We start from the raw sequence: 17,734 nt of genomic DNA on the forward strand, positions 1-17,734 counted from the left end.
TAACTCAAAGTATGACTTGATTTTCTTAAAATAGTTTGCAGCTGACAAATCATCTTATTGCTCATCATAGCACTTGTGTTTGCCCTCCCACCCCATAGGAGGGCATATGGCCAGTAGCATGGCTTTTAATGCCTAATGTTTTATTCCTTGTGCTTTATCAAAACTGTGACCACAGTTTATTTAATTGTATTAGATACGAAGACACTTGCTGCACAATTATCTTTCTCCAGTATTGGATCTTTCATAGATTCACATGCTTTAATCATCCCAGTCGTCGAGGTGGGAGCCTCAGGGTAACTTCAAATACATACAGCAGTAAGAGTAACACACTAGGCCCTAATAGGCACTTTTATAGCCTATCCATGTTCTTTTATTTAAAAATAAAAGACCCAAACTTGAGCTACAGCCAATCAGGCATCAAGACACTCCCAACAGAGGCTGTTTCCCTCAGATTTTCTACTGCACGTCGTGTGAAGGGAGTCTCCCTCAGTTTATTCTTCTGACAGGAATTTCTCTCAGAGAACCCAGCTTTGCAGTGGACAATATGTCTCAACAGACTAAGAAAGGACTTTTCAGAGACTGTGACAGTTGTGGGAAGAAAAGACTTCATATTGATGATCCCCACAAGTAATGCATCTACTGCTAGCATCCAGATCACAAGGTGAGAGACTGTAAGATCTGTTGCACCTTAAGTCACAAAACCCTCAAAGACCTTGAGGGTAGGCTTTTGTTGTGGCTCCAAAAGCAAAAGGCCATGGAAAATCCATCTCTGGATGAGAGTGAAGCCTCATCTCACACTTCTCACTCTTTAAAAAGACCTGGCGAGAAGGGAAAACTACATACAGAGCCTCCAAGAAAGATGCTAAAAAGACCAAATATATCTCAGTGGAAAAACATAGGCGCCAGGAGAGTGCTACCTCGGGATCAGAGACCCACTTAAGACTCTCAAAAGAGGTTCACTCAGAGCCTACCACACCTGTGGGGAAAAAAGGCTCCCCCCAAGAAGTGCCTCTCTGTCTCTGTCACCGGAGAAGGACCCGAGAAGATTCTCCTCAGATGCTGCAAAAAAAGGCCCGTCGACAACCGCGTCGACGGTCACTGCGACGACAGTAACGTCGACGTTTACTACAGCGGTGTCCCTGATGATCGTTACGTCATCGCCACTCTCATCGACGGCGATCATTACCGCCAAGATCTATAAGAAAGCATTGTGGAAGCCTTGTTGTTCCATCCGTCGACAGTGGCACTTCCCGTCGACGAAACACCTGACAGCGAGGGGTACCGTCAAAGAGTACACCAGCTACTACAGCACCATGACGAGTAAACGGTCTATGACACCGTCAACGAGAAAACCGTTGATGACACCATTGATAAGAAAACCGTTGATGGGGGAGGAACCGTCAACGACGAAAACTCTACCGACGAGGACCTAGTCGGGAGAACACTCGACGAGGAAATCAGTTTCGTCAGCGCAACCGTCGACGACGGCACCATCTTCAGGAGATCTCATGGTGAAGCAGGACTCAACAAGATTCCTCCCTCTTTCTTTCATAACCATGGGAGAGTAAACATCTCCAATTCTCCCGAGGCACACCTCCCCAAGCAAGGTGTTGCCGTACCCTCCTCAGCATCTCTGGGATGATGACGATAACATTTATTCTATGGAGGATCGAATGTTTGGTGCAGCCAGTAGTCCACTGCAACTACATGTAAAATGCCAGGACCTGGATGAGGAGGATGAAGGGCTGGACAAGCCCACCTATTCGTCGACTACACTCCAACAGGATCCGTCATACCCCACACTTGAGACGGAGGCTTTCTTTCCCATGCCTAGATCTTTAGTGTCAGACCTCCAAGATTATTATCGAAGGTTTCCACCATCGCTACAGGCGACTCCATCCAGGACCTACAACCCACAGATGGCTCTGCAAACCCCTGTTCCCAGTCACCCGGGAACGCCACACAGAAGCATCCCATTTGGTCACCACCCACAGGATGATCATAACTCTACAGATGAGGAGAGAGAAGAAGGTGAGATAACGGAGACAGCTCCCTGTGAGTGGGATGACTACCTCATCCCTGCACCGACACCACCACCAGCAGGGCCAGTTGATTCACCCCCGGAGGACATGGGGGGCTTCCATACTTTGATGGAAAGGGCAGCCAAAAGATTTGAATTACCCATTATCTCCCAGGAAACGGATTGTTTCTTATACTACTTTAAAGAGCCCTCAAAGAGGTTGGTTAGGGCTATTCCTATAAAGGATTTTCTATTGCAGGAGGGGTTGAAAGCAATGAAAAAACCAGCAACAATACCTTCCCGGATACCGCGGCTGGAAAAGAAGTATCAAGCCCCTGATAACACTCTGGCCTGCTTAGTGTCCCAACCGAAACCGGATTCTGTCATTTCTCAGGCGGCACAACGTCACTCAAAGAGTCCTTCGGCACCAATCACCTCCAGATTGGGATGGATGGCGTTTGGACAATACTGGGAAGAATATTTCTCAGTTGTAGCGATTACAGTGAAGGCGGCCGTCCTGGACTGGTATGATCACCAAATGTGGGCAGACATGTCTGCTTATTCAGACCTCTTGCCTGAGGATTCCAAGTTGGAGGCAAAGAAGGTGTTACAAGAGGGTGAGCAGATTGCAGCAGAGATCATCGATTGCGCAATTGACATTTCACTGACAGGTTTCCGGCAGCTAACAGGTGCAGTGGTCTTCATAGACAGTAGTGGCTGAAGTCTACTTCCTTCCGCCCGGAGGTTCAGAGTAGAATTCTGGACATGGCATTTGATGGGGAAAGCCTCTATAGGGAAGCATGTGGATGACATGGTGCAAGCTATCAAGACAGATACAAACACAGCGAAATCCCCTGGTATATTACAGTTCAGGAAACAGCCTTTTTGAGGTGCGAGGGGTAGAGGAAGTTACTCCTTTCGGGTTGGTTTCCAACAGTATAGACCACAGTACCAGTCCTCTCCAGCAGGACCCCGACAACAATACAGTCAGCAACCAGCAGCATTATCGGTTGCCACCTACCGCTGCTTATAGACACCCCACAAAGGGAAGATCGGTTGCCCGTGGAAGACACACAGGCAGAAAGCAATCACAGGACAGTCATAACAGCTTCCAACACTACCCGGGGGTCAGGAATTGGGGGGTCGCATCACTTGTCACTTCCTTCGATGGTCAGGCATAACATCCAACAGGTGGGTGCTGGATATAGTGGCCAAGGGGCATACTCTGGAGTTCATTCAGAAACCACCAAATATCCCTCCATCAGGTCTGCAGCCTCCACGATCAAAGCAACTCCTCAAGGAAGTGTATGTGATGTCGCGCAAAGGGGCAATAGAACTGGTCCCAAATCTTCACAGGAACAGGGGATTCTATTCATGCTTCTTTCTTGTAAAGAAGCCTTCAGGAGACTGGTGCCCCATTCTGGACTTAAGATCCTTAAACAAGTTCCTGAAGAAGCAGTCGTTCAGGATGGTTACGCGGCAGGAAATCTTGCGCCTCTTGAATCCCGGAGATCACATGACATCCCTAGACCTCCAGGATGCGTATTTTCACATCCCAATACATTGAAACCATCGCAAATTCCTCAGGTTCAGGGTAGCTGGTATGCATCTGCAGTTTTGTGTCCATTCCTTCGGACTGAAATCGGCCCCCAAAATTCTTACAAAGATGTTAGCTCTGTTAGCAGCGCACCTACGCCAGTTGGGCATGCAGGTTTTTCCCTATCTTGACGACTGGCTCATCAAGGCATTCTCAAGAGCTCAGGTGGAACACCACACAACCACCTGCCTCCAGTTGTTCGAGGATCTCCAGCTTACCATCAATTTTCAAAAATCACACATTCGCCCCACGCAGAAACTTAATTTTTTGGGGGCAACACTGGATACTGTCCGAAGCAAGGCATACCCGTCTCAAGAGAGAAAACAAAAGCTGTCCAGCTTGGCCCACAAGCTCTCGACAAAAAGTTTTTTTTCCAGTTTGAACTTACAAGCCATTAATGGGAATGATCTTGTCATGTATTCCGCTGATCCCAAATTGCAGACTACGTATGCGACCCCTACAGCAGCAGGTAGATGCTCAGTGGCTTCAGGTGCATGGTTCCTTCGAGGACCAAATTCTCATCACACCGGCAATGCGGGCCGCCATGTCTTGGTAGGCGACACCGGCCAACTTGTCCAGCAGCCTCACATTTCTTCCTCAATTACCTTGCCATATAGTGACAGCGGATGCGTCCCTCGAGGGTTGGGGTGCCCACCTTCAAGATTTGTGAATAATCGGGTCCTAGACTCGAAAGGACAAGCAACTCCACATAAGCCAGCTAGAGCTCAAAGCAATAGATTTGTCTCTAAAAGCTTTTTCTACCAAGACTTCAAAACTCGGATGTTTTGATCAGGACGGACAATACTACAAGCATGTTTTATCTAAATAAGCAGGGTGGCACGAGGTCTCTACAGTTCTCACAACAAGCTCAGAACATCTGGAAATGGGCCATAGCAAACAACATTTCTCTGAGGGCGGAGCACGTGCCAGGACAGACCAACATCCTAGCAGACACTCTGAGCAGGACGATTATCATGTATCACTAGTGGGAACTAGACTGGGAGGTTCTCGACCAACTCTTCTGGATATAGGGCAGACCAAATCTCAATCTGTTTGTCACATGCGAGAACAAGAAATGCCCCTATTACGCAAGCTGGCTTTCCCAAAAAGGGCCGCGGGGAATGTGTTTTTGATGAGATGGTCAGGGGTCTAATGCTTACGCTTTTCCTCTGATCCCACTGATACCAAGGGTCATCAGCAAGATGAAGACAGAAGGATGTTGCCTTCTGCTAATAGCACCTAGGTGGCCCAGGCAGGTGTGGTTCACAGAACTCCTCATGTTCTCGGAACAGCCACATGTGCTACTGAGACAGACGCCAGCCCTTTTGACCATGCACCAGGGCCAGGTCAGGCATCCGGATCCGTCATCTCTACACTTGTCGGCCTGGCTCCTGAATTCAATGAATACGCCACCTAAAACATCTCATCAGAATGTAGGGCAATCCTAGCCAAGGCCAGGGCGGACACCGTAGTAAGACTTAGACTGAAATGGAAGCATTTTTGTGTGTGGTGTGCTGCGGAAGGAATCCATCTTATCTCTTCGCTTCCGGAGCAGGTACTTCCGTATTTGTTACACTTGGCAAAATCTGGACTCTCTTATTCCTCAATCCGAGTGCACGTGGCAGCAATTTTAAGGTACCGCTGATCTCAAAACACTGCCTCGTTATATTCTACTAGGATTGTGAAAACATTTCTTAGGGGTCTTTTTCGAACTTTTCCACTGATACGTAAACCCCCACCGTTATGGTCCCTAAACGTGGTGTTGGGACAACTCATGAAACCCCCTTTTGAGCCAATCCACAGGGCAGAACTGAAATTCATCTCATGGAAAACTGCATTGTTGCTGGCTCTTACTTCAGCCAAAAGAGTAAGTGACATACAGGCCTTCACCATCAAAGAGCCTTTTCTTCAATTCACCACTACTGGCGTAATTCTTAGGACGAATCCTAAATATATTCTGAAGGTACCCTCAAGTTTCAATTTGAATGAACCAGTGATTTTGAAAACCTTTTTTCCTAACCCACAGACGGTAGCAGAAAATAACGTTGCACTCGCTGGAGATTAAGAGGTGTTTGAAATTTTACCTTCAAAGAACGCTGAACATTCGCAAGTCAGACTATCTACTTGTGGCCTTTGGGGTTGCGAGGAAGGGCTCCTTGGTGTCTAAACAGACTATTGCCAGGTGGATCAGCCTGGCAATCCAATTCGGTCATGCTCTAGCCGGTAAATTGCTCCACAGCAAGATTAGAGTCCACTCTACAAGGGCGGTAGCCACGTCGGCAGCACTCTTCGCGGGAGTGCCCTTGCAGCACATTTGTAGAGCGTCCACATGGTCAAATCAACATACTTTCACTAGACAGTACTGTCTCGAAGAGATGAATAACATGGACATAGCGGTGGGGCAGGCAGTGCTGAGGCATCTATTCCTTTAAGGTGAGCCTCTCTGATCATCCCAACTTCCACTCAAAGGGTATGTGAACTATGTTTCCTTAATCTGGTCAAGGTTTGACACTGCTTGCTACTCTAATTCAAGCAAGTGAATCTATGAAAGATCCAATACTGGAGAAGAAAATTAGTTACTTACCTATAACTGTGGTTCTCCAGTATTGGTATCTTTCATAGATTCACATGCGACCCACCCTCCTCCCCTCAGAGGCTCCCCTTAGAGATTAACTTTCTGCTTCACACTTGTACTAGAAAATCTGAGGGAAACAGCCTATGTTGGAAGTTGACACCTGACTGGCTGTAGCTCAGGTTTGGTTTTTTTTTTTTTTAAATAAAAGAACATGGATAGGCTATAAAAGTGCCTATTTGGGCCATTAGGGCTTCGTGTGTTACACTTACTGCTATATGTATTTGAAGTTACTGTGAGGCTCCCACCTCGACGACAGAGATGATTCAAGCATGTGAATCTATGAAAGATACCAATACTGGAGAACCACTGTTACAGGTAAGAAACTAATTTTCTTCCTGTTCTAAACCCGTTTCCAGAGTAGACGAGATCTTGATGGAGTAAAACACTTGTTTTGGACCATTGAAATAGGAGGCAAACAAATGTGAAGCATTCAAAGTTAGGTGTTATTGTAAGTTTCTACTCTACGTCACAAACGTAGCCTGATTAAACACACACTCCTTTTGATGACTGCCAAGGATACTTTGTGTATAAAGTCCATTTCCTAGATAGCAGGTGTATGAAAACCATGGGACTATTATCATTGGTGTCCGAGATTTCAATACTCTACTTGCAGCAGTTGTTTTCTAGGGTTGTATCTGGCCTATATTCCGACACTTGCATGCCCCTGTGCTTTGACACAATCACACATTTTGGTAGGAGTGTTCAAGCCTATGAATCCTTAAAGAACCCTATTTTGGAGAACCACTGTTGCAGTTAAGTAACCTCCTTCACAAGAGTTTTACATACCACACACAATAGAAGGAACAATTTAAAAAAAGTACCAAAAAATGATATGAGGGAGAGAAACTTACCAAAGACAACTGGATTCTGCGGCCTGCGGGTATACTGCCAGGAGCGCTGCTGTTGTCCCTTTGGACTGTCATACATGGGAGTTGTTCCTATCTCACTTTGTGTCTGCAAGACTTTGCCTTCAAAGTGATGCTCCTCCTGCTGCCGCTCTAGTTCGTTTTGTGACTGAGCATGCTCTCCTTGCTCTGCCTGCTTGCGGTGGAACTCCTGCTCCTCTTGCCGGCACCAACGCTCCAGTTCCTCCTGCTCCTTTCTGCGACGCTCAAGTTCCTCTTCCACCTGCTGACGCAAGAGCTCCTCATCCTCCTGAAGGCGCTGGATTTCCATCTCCTCTTTCTGGCGTAACAATTCCTGCTCTTCCTGTTCTTTAAGGAGGCGTTCCAGTTCCTGTTGTTCTTGCTGATTCTGTTCATGCTCTTTCTGCAGGAATTCAAATACCTGCTCTTCTTGCTTGCCCCAAAGGATGACATGGCCCTGGTGTTGATGTGAATCTTGAGATTCTTGCTTTTTTCCCTGTTTTTCAAGTTCCTGTTCTTGCTGCAGGTCTTTCTGCTCTTCCTGTCGACATGGAGGCTCTTGCTCTTTCAAGACTGGAAGTTCTCGTTCCTCCTGCCGATTTATTATCTCTCCATCTTTCTGTGACATTTGAAGTTCCTGCTCTTCTCGCTGAGAGGGAAAAGCCTCCTCTCTCTGAAGAACTGGAGGTCCCTGATCTTCCTGCTGGTAAGGAAGCTCCTGTTCCTTCAGATGATGTAAATGCTGTTCTTCCTGCAGGAGTTGAAGTTCCTGCTCCTTATATTGACGCAGAAGTTCTTTCTCTTTTTGAAGGAGCTGAAATTTTTGTTCTTCCTGTTGACGCTGCAGTTCCTGCTCTTCTTGCTGGCGCAGAAACTCCTCTTCTTTCTGCAGTAGTTGAAGCTCCTCCTCTTCCTGCTGATGTAATCGTTCCTGCTCTCGCTGCAGACGTATATGCTCTTCCTCTTCCAGCAGTAGTTGAAGTTCCTGTTCTTCCTGCTGTCGCAGAAGTTCCTGCTGTTTCTTTAAAAGCTGAAGGTCTTGCTCTTCTTGCCGGCGAAGGCGCTCCTGCTCTTTCTGTAGGAGCTGAAGCTCCTGCTCTTCTTGCTGATGTAAAAGCTCTTGTTCCTTCACAGGGTGGCAATGTCTCACTTCTTCCTCAGGCCCAAGAAGCTTCTGTTTGTTCAGTACAAGTCGATGTTCCTTTTCTTCACGCTCGTGCGGAAGCTCTTGCTCTTTTTGGTTGAGATTAACATTTTTTTCTTCCTGTTGATATTCATGCTTTTTCCGAATAGCTAGATGTTTTTCTTCCAGTTCCTGCTGTTCGTGTGAACACAGAAGCTCCTGCTCTTTGTGAATGAGTTGGAGTTTTTTCTCCTGTTCATCACAATGCAGTTCCTGCTCTTTGTATAGAAGCTGAAATTCCTGCTCTTCCTGCTTACACCAACGTTCCAGCTCTTCCTGCTGCTGCTCTTCTAGTCTGTGCTGCTCTTCTGCTTCTTGTTGACATTGAAGTTCATGCTTTTCCTGGGCTTCCTGCTCATGCTGTGCATGTCTTAGTTCTTTTTGGTTTGAGTGATGCCCATGCTCAGTCTGCTTATCTCTAGGTTCTTTGAGAATGTAATGACGTCCCAGAAGGATTTCCAGTTCAACTGGCTTTTGCGGAAGTTTCTGCCTAATAAACATGCAGGGAATGGTCTCCTTGCCAAGACTGTCTTGATCTCCAACAGCTTGTGTCCCACATTCTTTGGAAGCATGTTCTTTTTCCAGCTGCCTGTGTCCAAGCAGGTGACATTCCTCCTGTGAAAGTTGCTGATTTTCTATGTGACTAACAGGCAGAGGGTCCTTCTCTTTTTGATTGTGTTCTTCAGTGTCCAAGAAATTATCCTTGATGTGGTATTCTGATGCTTTCGAGGCAGACACATGTTCCATCATTTTCTGTTCAGCTTCTTGGTCTCTCGCCACTCCCTGCTCTTCTTCAACCTCAAGCTGGGTCTCTGTTCTCTGGTATTTCTTGTCTTTTCGGGGACATTCATATTCAATATTCTTCAGACTGTGTTCTTGGTCTCCTTCCACCTCATGTTGAGAAACAATACCTGCATTATCTTTCTCTTTGTGCAGAGTTCCTTTGTCTTTGAGCTGAAGTGGATGCTCTTCTCCTTTGTGCTGGTGTTCTTGTCCTTCCAGTACTTGACACTGTTGCTCCTCAACTTTCTTCACCTTCCAAGTAAGCACATGCCCCAAGCCTTGTTTCAAATGTCCATCTTTCCCCTCAAGGCACAGACAGTCTTCCTGCAAACTCTGTTTCCTTTCAGTGTCTAGAACTTCCTGATCTTTCAGACAATATTCAACTGTCTGGTGGGGCTTCACAAGTCCAGATATCTGATCTTTTTCCACAAATCCATGTGCCTGTTCTTGCTCCATTGTTTCAGGTGCCTTCTCTTTGTCTATAACTTCAGATACAAATCCTTGCTGTGCAACACAAGGGTCTAGGTGTTGTTGAATAGCTTCATTTAAATTATATTTCTCTATAACAGGTGTTTGGTCTTCCTGGAAAACATCAAGTAAATGATCTTGCATTATAGCTTCCGGTGCTTGGTCACACTGCAAAGATACAAATGTCTGGTTTTGTTGCAAAATGTTAGGTTCCTGGTCTTGCTGCATACTTGTAAGTGCCTGGTTGTGTAGCTCAGCCTGAGGTATCTGGCCTAGTTTCTTAATTTCAGGTAACTGGTCTTGCTGCATAGCAGCAGTTGCCTGATCTTGATGCATAATTTCAGATGCCTGGTCTTTCTCTGTAACAGATGCTTGGGCCTGCTGGTCAACATCAGGCATCGGGTCTTGCTGCATAAAGTCAGATACTTGGTCTTTCTGCACACTGTAATGGGACTGATTATCTTGAATATGCTGTAACATTTTATCTTCTTGTGCCTGAGCAGACATTTTTTCATGCATCTGAATCTCCTTTTTATGCTTCGACACATGAGCTTCATCTTCATTTGCCTGAACCTCCCGCTTATTTCCCAATTCCTGTTTTCTACTTTTTTTCAGATGAAGTCTTTGGGTTTGACACTCATGTTGTGCTATCTTTCGCAGATACCTCTGGTATCTTCGCTTGTGTAGGAATTTCTGTCCTGCAAGTCGGTGTGGAGGCTCTTGGTTTTTCTGCTTGCGCTGATGCTTTAGTGGTTGCTTCTCTTTTTGAACTTGCTGCAACTCTTCCTTTATTGGCTCCTCTTGTAAACTTTCTTGCTTTCCAAACTCCTTCAGGAACGTATCCAAATTTTCAGAGTCAGTTTGCCTCCTCTTCTTAGATTCTTCACCAGGCAGTGATGTAAGACACCGGGTGAAAAGCTGTACAGATAAAAATGCATTTGGTTAGAAAGCTAAGTACCAGCTCCTTGTCTGTAACTACTTCATGGCAGCCCTTAGACTGCCTTACTCCAGGCCTTATGGAATGCCCTGGCCTCTGAACATTGTTTACATTGCAAAAACAGAATTTTAGAAAGGGGAGCTCGGTACATGCACTGCCAAACACCCCCTTCTCTCTGTACCACAGCCAGCTCTTGCCATCAATGATCTATTCTCTCCTTTTATGCTAGAGAAGTACAGACTGAGGATTCGTTTGTAGGTGTGTATTCAAGTAAAGGACTAGTAGCATAAGTGTCACGATAGAGAGGAACTTGTACTTACTGGCGTACAAAGAGCAATCCTCGGTCCATGCACCTATTAGGAGAGAGAAGTAGTATTCTGTAGGAAGCTAGCCTGATGTGTGGTGGATACCTATGGTACTTACACCTTATACCAGGTCCAGGTATCCACTTTTAGTGAAGTGTAGGCAGTGTCTAGAAGCCTGGCTCTCTTGAGGTAGCTCTGGATGAGCAGCCAAGGCTTATCTAGGAGACATGCAAAGCTCATGCAATACCACTGTAGTCGCACAGCACTTACACACATGAAATAAAACACTCAGTTGTACAAAAACAAAGGTACTTTATTTTTGGCACAAATCACCACAAAATACAAGACAGGTAACCCACCCTTAGGAGGCAAGTAATACACTAAACATATACACTAGCAACCAGAAATAGGCATAGAAAACGTTAGAAAACAGTGCAAACAGCAATAACCAATAGTGACCCTAAGGGGAGCACAAACCATATACTAACAAAAATGGAATGCGAACAAGGTACCCCACATAGGTAAGTAAAATGTGTAGAGGGGAGCTGGGGGTATTAGGAAACCACAGAGGTAAGTAACACAACACCCCCCAGCGACCAGGCATGCAGGAGTAAAACACTGGATATTCCCCAAACCACCCAAAAGGAGGAAAAGAAGAAAAAGAAGGCACCAAGGGAAGCCTGCAAGAATACCAGCGGTGGAGTACTGAAGAAAGAAGACCTGTAAAGAGAGGGTACCAAGTCCAGAGTCACAACAGAGTCCAGTGGGGGAAAGAGCCCCTACCCACCACACTGAAGGTGCAGGAGTTGGTCGACGGTGAAAAACAGGTCAGCACTGCAACCCAGAAGCAGGAGAAGAGTTCCTGATGGATGTAGATGGTGTCCCATGCTGGAAGGAAGATTGCAGACGGGTGCGGTGCAGGAATTCTACCAACAAGCCTTGGCAAAGGCAACTTCGAGGTTGGAAGAAAAAGGGTGCTGCCAGGGACCAGCAAGGCCCAGAAGGACTCAACCCAGGACTGGGAGTCACAGGAGACCCTCAACGTCACAGAGAGTCCACAGGAGCAGAGGCAGCAAACCCAGGAGTCACAGAAGATGCAAGGAGGAGCACACGCAGCACTACAGAAAAGGATCCCACGCCGCAGGAGAACCACGCAGGAGCAGGGACTCGCAGAAAGGACTGCTTGGGACTGGAGCTGCACGACGCCTGAAGTTCCCCTTGGAGGAGACGCAAACAAGTCCTATCAGCTGCAAGAGATGCAGTGTGTGGGGGTGCCGTTTTGCGTGGGAAGGCAAAGGCTTACCTCCACCAAAGTTGGACAGCTGGCAGAGGACCAAGAGGACTACTCCGGACCACCACCTGCAACGCAGGATCCACGCAGCTCAGCAGGAGAGGTGATCCACACCGGTTGACACTTGTTTTAGGTGCCTGCGGTTGCAGGGAAGTGACTCATTCACTCCAAAGGAGATTCCTCCTCCTTCTTGTGCAGGCTGAAGAGTTGCAGTCTTCTGAGGATGCATGGCACGGGAACTGTTGCAAAGCTGGCAGGAACTCTGGATACAATGTTGCAGAAGAGTCTTTCTTGTGGATCTGCAGCCTTTAGGTTCCTGGAGGGCCAGTCATGGTTCCGGTGGCCAGAAGTCGAAACAAGGGTTTCAGAGGAGTCCTGCTGGAATCTTGCAAGCCGAATCTGAGGACCCACCCCAGAGGAAGATCCTAAATAGCCCTGAAAGGGGGGGGCAACTGGTCACCTAACTAGGTGCTTATCTATCAGGAGGGAGCTCTGACGTTACCTGCCTGGCCTGGCCACTCAGATGCTCCCAGAGTTCCCTGCCCATCTTAGAATCAAGATGGCAGAATCCAGGGACACTCTGGAGGAGCTCCGAGCACCACCCCTGGGAAGGTGATGGACAAGGGAGTGGTCAATCCCCTTTCCATTGTCCAGTTTCATGCTAGAGCAGGGACTGAGGGTCCCTGAACCGGTGTGTACTGGTTTATGCATGGAGGGCACCAAATGTGCCCTTCAAAGCAACACCAGTGGCTTGGGAAGACTACCCCTCCCAAGCCAGTCACACCTAGTTTCAAAGGGAGAGGGTGTAACAACCCTTTCCCAAAGGAAATCCTTTGTTCTGCCTCCCTGGGCTTGAGCTTCTCAAGCAGCAGGAGGATAGAAACCTGTCTGAGGGGTGGCAGCAGCTGCGCTGTCTGGGAAAACCCTGGAAGACTGGTGGTAACAATGCTGGGGATCCTCTAAGGAGCCCGCAGAGTGTATGGAATCATACGACCAATACTTGCAAAAGTATTGGGGCATGATTCCGACATGTTTGATACCAAACATGCCTAGGTTTGGAGTTACCATTATGTAGCTAGACATAGGTAGTGACCTTACGTCCAGTACATGCGTAAAATGGCATCCCTGCACTCATGAAGTCCAGAAAAATGGGTCTGGAGTTCGTGGGGGCACCTTTGCTAGTGCAGGGGTGTGCTCACACACAGGTACCTGCACCCTGCTGTCTGGGCTAGGAGGGCCTGCCATAGGGGTGACTTACAGTGACATGGTGTAGTGACTTGGTAGTGAAAGGGTGCATGCACCCTTTCACGCAGGCTGCAATGGCAGGCCTGCAGAACACTTTGCATGGGCTCCCTATCAGTGGCATAATACATGCTGGAGCCCGTAGAGATCCCCTGGCACCCCAATGCCCTGGGTACTTATGTATCCTATACCAGGGACTTACATGGGGGTACCAGTACGCTAAATGTGGAGTGTAAAAAGGTACAATTTAGAGAAGAGAGCATAATCACTGGGGTCCTGGTTAGCAGGATCCCAGTGAACAGTCACATACACACACACACACACAGACGATAGGCAGAAAATGGGGGTAACCATGCCAAGAAAGAGGGCACTGTCCCACATATTCTATAGGAGAAAGGGGCAATTTTCATGAAGGTTGGCAGTAATAAGTGCTTCACATGGAACAACAAACATCCCAAAACAGTGCACATCAAAATAACGAGGAGCAAACCATAGGGCTTATTTACAGAGCACATCTGGAACATAGCCATGGGACTAACACCTATTGCATGGATACAATTAGGAAATAGATAACAATGTGAACATTTTACATTTTTTGTTTGTTGCCAAATATTCTGTTCAATTTGGCTCATGTTTTAAGATACTGTCTATTACTTTCTGATTCATTTCTCACTTGTGCAGTATGCCTACCTGTCTGTTTTTGTGTCTAGCTCTCCAGAGGACATATTACAAATCTATTCCGGTCTGCACCAAGGTGCACCCTGAATCATGTATGCACTGTAATAACAGGGAGAGTGTGACTGATTAGGAAGAAAAACATACTCATCTGAGTGCAGGTGCAACCACTGAAAGTTTGCCTCTGCACCGAAAAGTGCATCCTTTTGATGTTTAAAAAAACTGCAGTGGAGTTGTCTAGGTGAAGGTGTACTACCTTCCCTGTTAATTATGCCTGGAATACTTTTAGATTTAGTAAGTTTCAAAATATTTTTTTTTGAAAAACCATCCCTTCATCACACTGTTTTCTGTATGCTATTTTAATTCAGTCTGCAATTTACTTGTGATAACCACAGGATCCTCTGAATATCGTTTTGCTTCTGTCAATTGCTTTGTGTGCCACACTTCTATTGATCTCACAACTTTGCAAACGAAAGTAGAGGAATGCATAATGCTTTCACTCCCAACATCTTCAATAACTTTATTACTACTAGATACTGGCGTCTGGTAAAGGTGATCTTATTTATGTAATGGCAAAATCATCTATGTTGGTTTTGAATTTCTTGTCCCTATCTATTTCTGCTTTTAAGAATACCTGGGAAGGGTGTGGGGATGACTGCTATTTAAATGGTGAAGCCAAATTTGAATAATGTGTTCATTACAGGATGTATGTTGTTTTATATTACTATAATGCGTTCCCTTTTTCCAGTTAATTATTTGGTTAAAGGTATTCACAAATAGACAGTGGTCTCAAATGTGCAGCCACAGCATTTTGTGAACATCCTTGGAGAGGAGTCTGATCACAAACCAGAGGAAATTGTGATGTTCATTGTTCACAGGGATGCTTGCGATCTACATTTATTAACAATTCTCCTTCTGCCGCCACTGGCAGGACCACTTGCAGTGTTCATCTTGAGTATGTCTCTCTTTACATATGATTTAGAAACCTTACATCCAAATAGGTCTTAAGGTAATTTCTTGTTGCATATGTATAATGACATCACTCCAAAAATGTCTTCTACCCTCATTAATAGTAATTCCACTTGTTTTAAGAGAGTGCTTGCCAATCTCTTTTTAAACTTTGTCCTTTTAGAGAAGTTATTGGTGGTCCACTGTCCAATTGTATGCAATAACCCTCCCATACTTACTTTAAAAGTCACTCATTTAAGCAAGCTAATTTCCTACCAATCTTGGAGGAACCCCCTTTAATCTTCCCTACAGAGTTGTTGTGTGTTCTGGGAGTGAAGGGAACGAGTCTTTTGCTTCACAGTATAGGCCTTCAGAAGGAATCTCTTTTACCCCTTATTTTCCCACAAAACGGCTGTTGTGACAAGGTGGTCACATTTGCGTGCTGGTTGTGAAACCTGCTGCTTAAAATTGTGGTTGCGGAAAAAGAGGGCACTCTTGTCCTCGTCTTATATTTATGTTCATTAACCCCTTCGCTGCCAGGCCTTTTCCCCCTCCTGTGCCAGGCCTTTTTTTGCCTATTTGGGGCAGTTCGCGCTTAGGCCCTCATAACTTTTTGTCCACATAAGCTAACCAAGCCAAATTTGCGTCCTTTTTTTCCAACATCCTAGGGATTCTAGAGGTACCCAGACTTTGTGGGTTCCCTTGAAGGAGGCCAAGAAATTGGCCAAAATACAGTGAAAATTTCGTTTTTTTAAAAAAAAATGGAAAAAGTGGCTGCAGAAGAAGGCTTGTGGATTTCCCCCTGAAACTGGCATCAACAAAGGGTTTGCAGTGCTAAACTCAGCAGCTTCCTAGCTTTCAGGAACAGGCAGACTTGAATCAGAAAACCCAATTTTTCAACACAATTTTGGCATTTTACTGGGGCATACCCCATTTTTGCAATTTTTTGTGCTTTCAGCCTCCTTCCAGTCAGTGACAGGAATGGGCATGAAACCAATGCTGGATCCCAGAAACCTAACCATTTCTGAAAAGTAGACAAAATTCTGAATTCAGCAAGGGGTCATTTGTGTAGATCCTACAAGGGTTTCCTACAGAAAATAACAGCTGAAAAAGAAAAATATTGAAATTGAGGTGAAAAAAACATCAATTTTTCTCTACGTTTTACTCTAACTTCCCTGCAATGTCAGATTATGGAAAGCAATATACTGTTACGTCTGCTGGACTCCTCTGGTTGCGGGGATATATAGGGCTTGTAGGTTCATCAAGAACCCGAGGAACCCAGAGCCAATAAATGAGCTGCACCCTGCAGTGCGTTTTCATTCTATACCGGGTATACAGCAATTCATTTGCTGAAATATAAAGAGTAAAAAATTGCTATCAAGAAAACCTTTGCATTCCCAAAAAGGGCACAAGATAAGGTGCTGAGGAGCAGTGGTTATTTGCACATCTCTGAATTCCGGGGTGACCATACTAGCATGTGAATTATAGGGAATTTCTCAAATAGATGTCTTTTTTACACACTCTCCTATATTTGGAAGGAAAAAATGTAGAGAAAGACAAGGGGCAATAGCACTTGTTTTGCTAATCTATGTTCCCCCAAGTCTCCCGATAAAAATGATACCTCACTTGTGTGGGTTGGCCTAGCGCCCGCGACAGGAAACGCCCCAAAACGCAACGTGGACACATCCCATTTTTTTTAAAGAAAGCAGAGGTGTTTTTTGCGAAGGGTCTACCTGTAGATTTTTGCCTCTAGCTCAGCCGGCACCTAGGGAAACCTACCAAACCTGTGCATTTCTGAAAACTAGAGACCTAGGGGAATCCAAGGAGGGGTGACTTGCGGGGCTCGGACCAGGTTCTGTTACCCAGAATCCTTTGCAAACCTCAAAATTTGGCTAAAAAAACACATGTTCCTCACATTTCTGTGGCAGAAAGTTCTGGAATCTGAGAGGAGCCACAAATTTCCTTCCACCCAGCGTTCCCCCAAGTCTCCCGATAAAAATGATACCTCACTTGTGTGGGTAGGCCTAGCGCCCGCGACAGGAAACACCCCAAAGCGGAACGTGGACACATCAAAAATTTTGGAAGAAAACAGAGGTGTTTTTTGCAAAGTACCTACCTGTAGATTTTGGCCTCTAGCTCAGCCGGCACCTAGGGAAACCTACCAAACCTGTGCATTTCTGAAAACTAGAGACCTAGGGGAATCCAAGATGGGGTGACTTGCGGGGCTCGGACCAGGTTCTGTTACCCAGAATCCTTTGCAAACCTCAAAATTTGGCTAAAAAAACACATGTTCCTCACATTTCTGTGGCAGAAAGTTCTGGAATCTGGGAGGAGCTACGAATTTCCTGCCACCCAGCGTTCCCCCAAGTCTCCCGATAAAAATGATACCTCACTTGCGTGGGTAGGCCTAGCGCCCGCGACAGGAAACACCCCAAAGCGCAACGTGGACACATCCAAAATTTTGGAAGAAAACAGAGGTGTTTTTTGCGAAGTGCCTACCTGTAGATTTTGGCCTCTAGCTCAGCCGGCACCTAGGGAAACCTACCAAACCTGTGCATTTCTGAAAACTAGAGACCTAGGGGAATCCAAGGAGGGGTGACTTGCGGGGCTCGGACCAGGTTCTGTTACCCAGAATCCTTTGCAAACCTCAAAATTTGGCTAAAAAAACACGTTCCTCACATTTCTGTGGCAGAAAGTTCTGGAATCTGAGAGGAGCCACAAATTTCCTTCCACCCAGCGTTCCCCCAAGTCTCCCGATAAAAATGATACCTCACTTGTGTGGGT

The 17,734-nt window shown here is 46.0% G+C and overlaps 1 protein-coding gene across 2 annotated transcripts in view; it reads right to left on the reverse strand.

Annotated features, from left to right (window-relative positions):
* Positions 1–17,734, reverse strand: part of LOC138261646 (uncharacterized) — a 502,166-nt gene that overhangs the window by 169,742 nt on the left and 314,690 nt on the right. For both annotated transcript variants that reach the window (XM_069210810.1, XM_069210811.1), the window contains exon 9: positions 7,104–10,470. In XM_069210810.1, the coding sequence (XP_069066911.1) occupies positions 7,104–10,470 (3,367 nt within the window). The remainder of the gene's footprint in view (positions 1–7,103; positions 10,471–17,734) is intronic.

Source organism: Pleurodeles waltl, chromosome 10, assembly GCF_031143425.1.
Source record: "Pleurodeles waltl isolate 20211129_DDA chromosome 10, aPleWal1.hap1.20221129, whole genome shotgun sequence".
NCBI lineage: Eukaryota > Metazoa > Chordata > Amphibia > Caudata > Salamandridae > Pleurodeles > Pleurodeles waltl.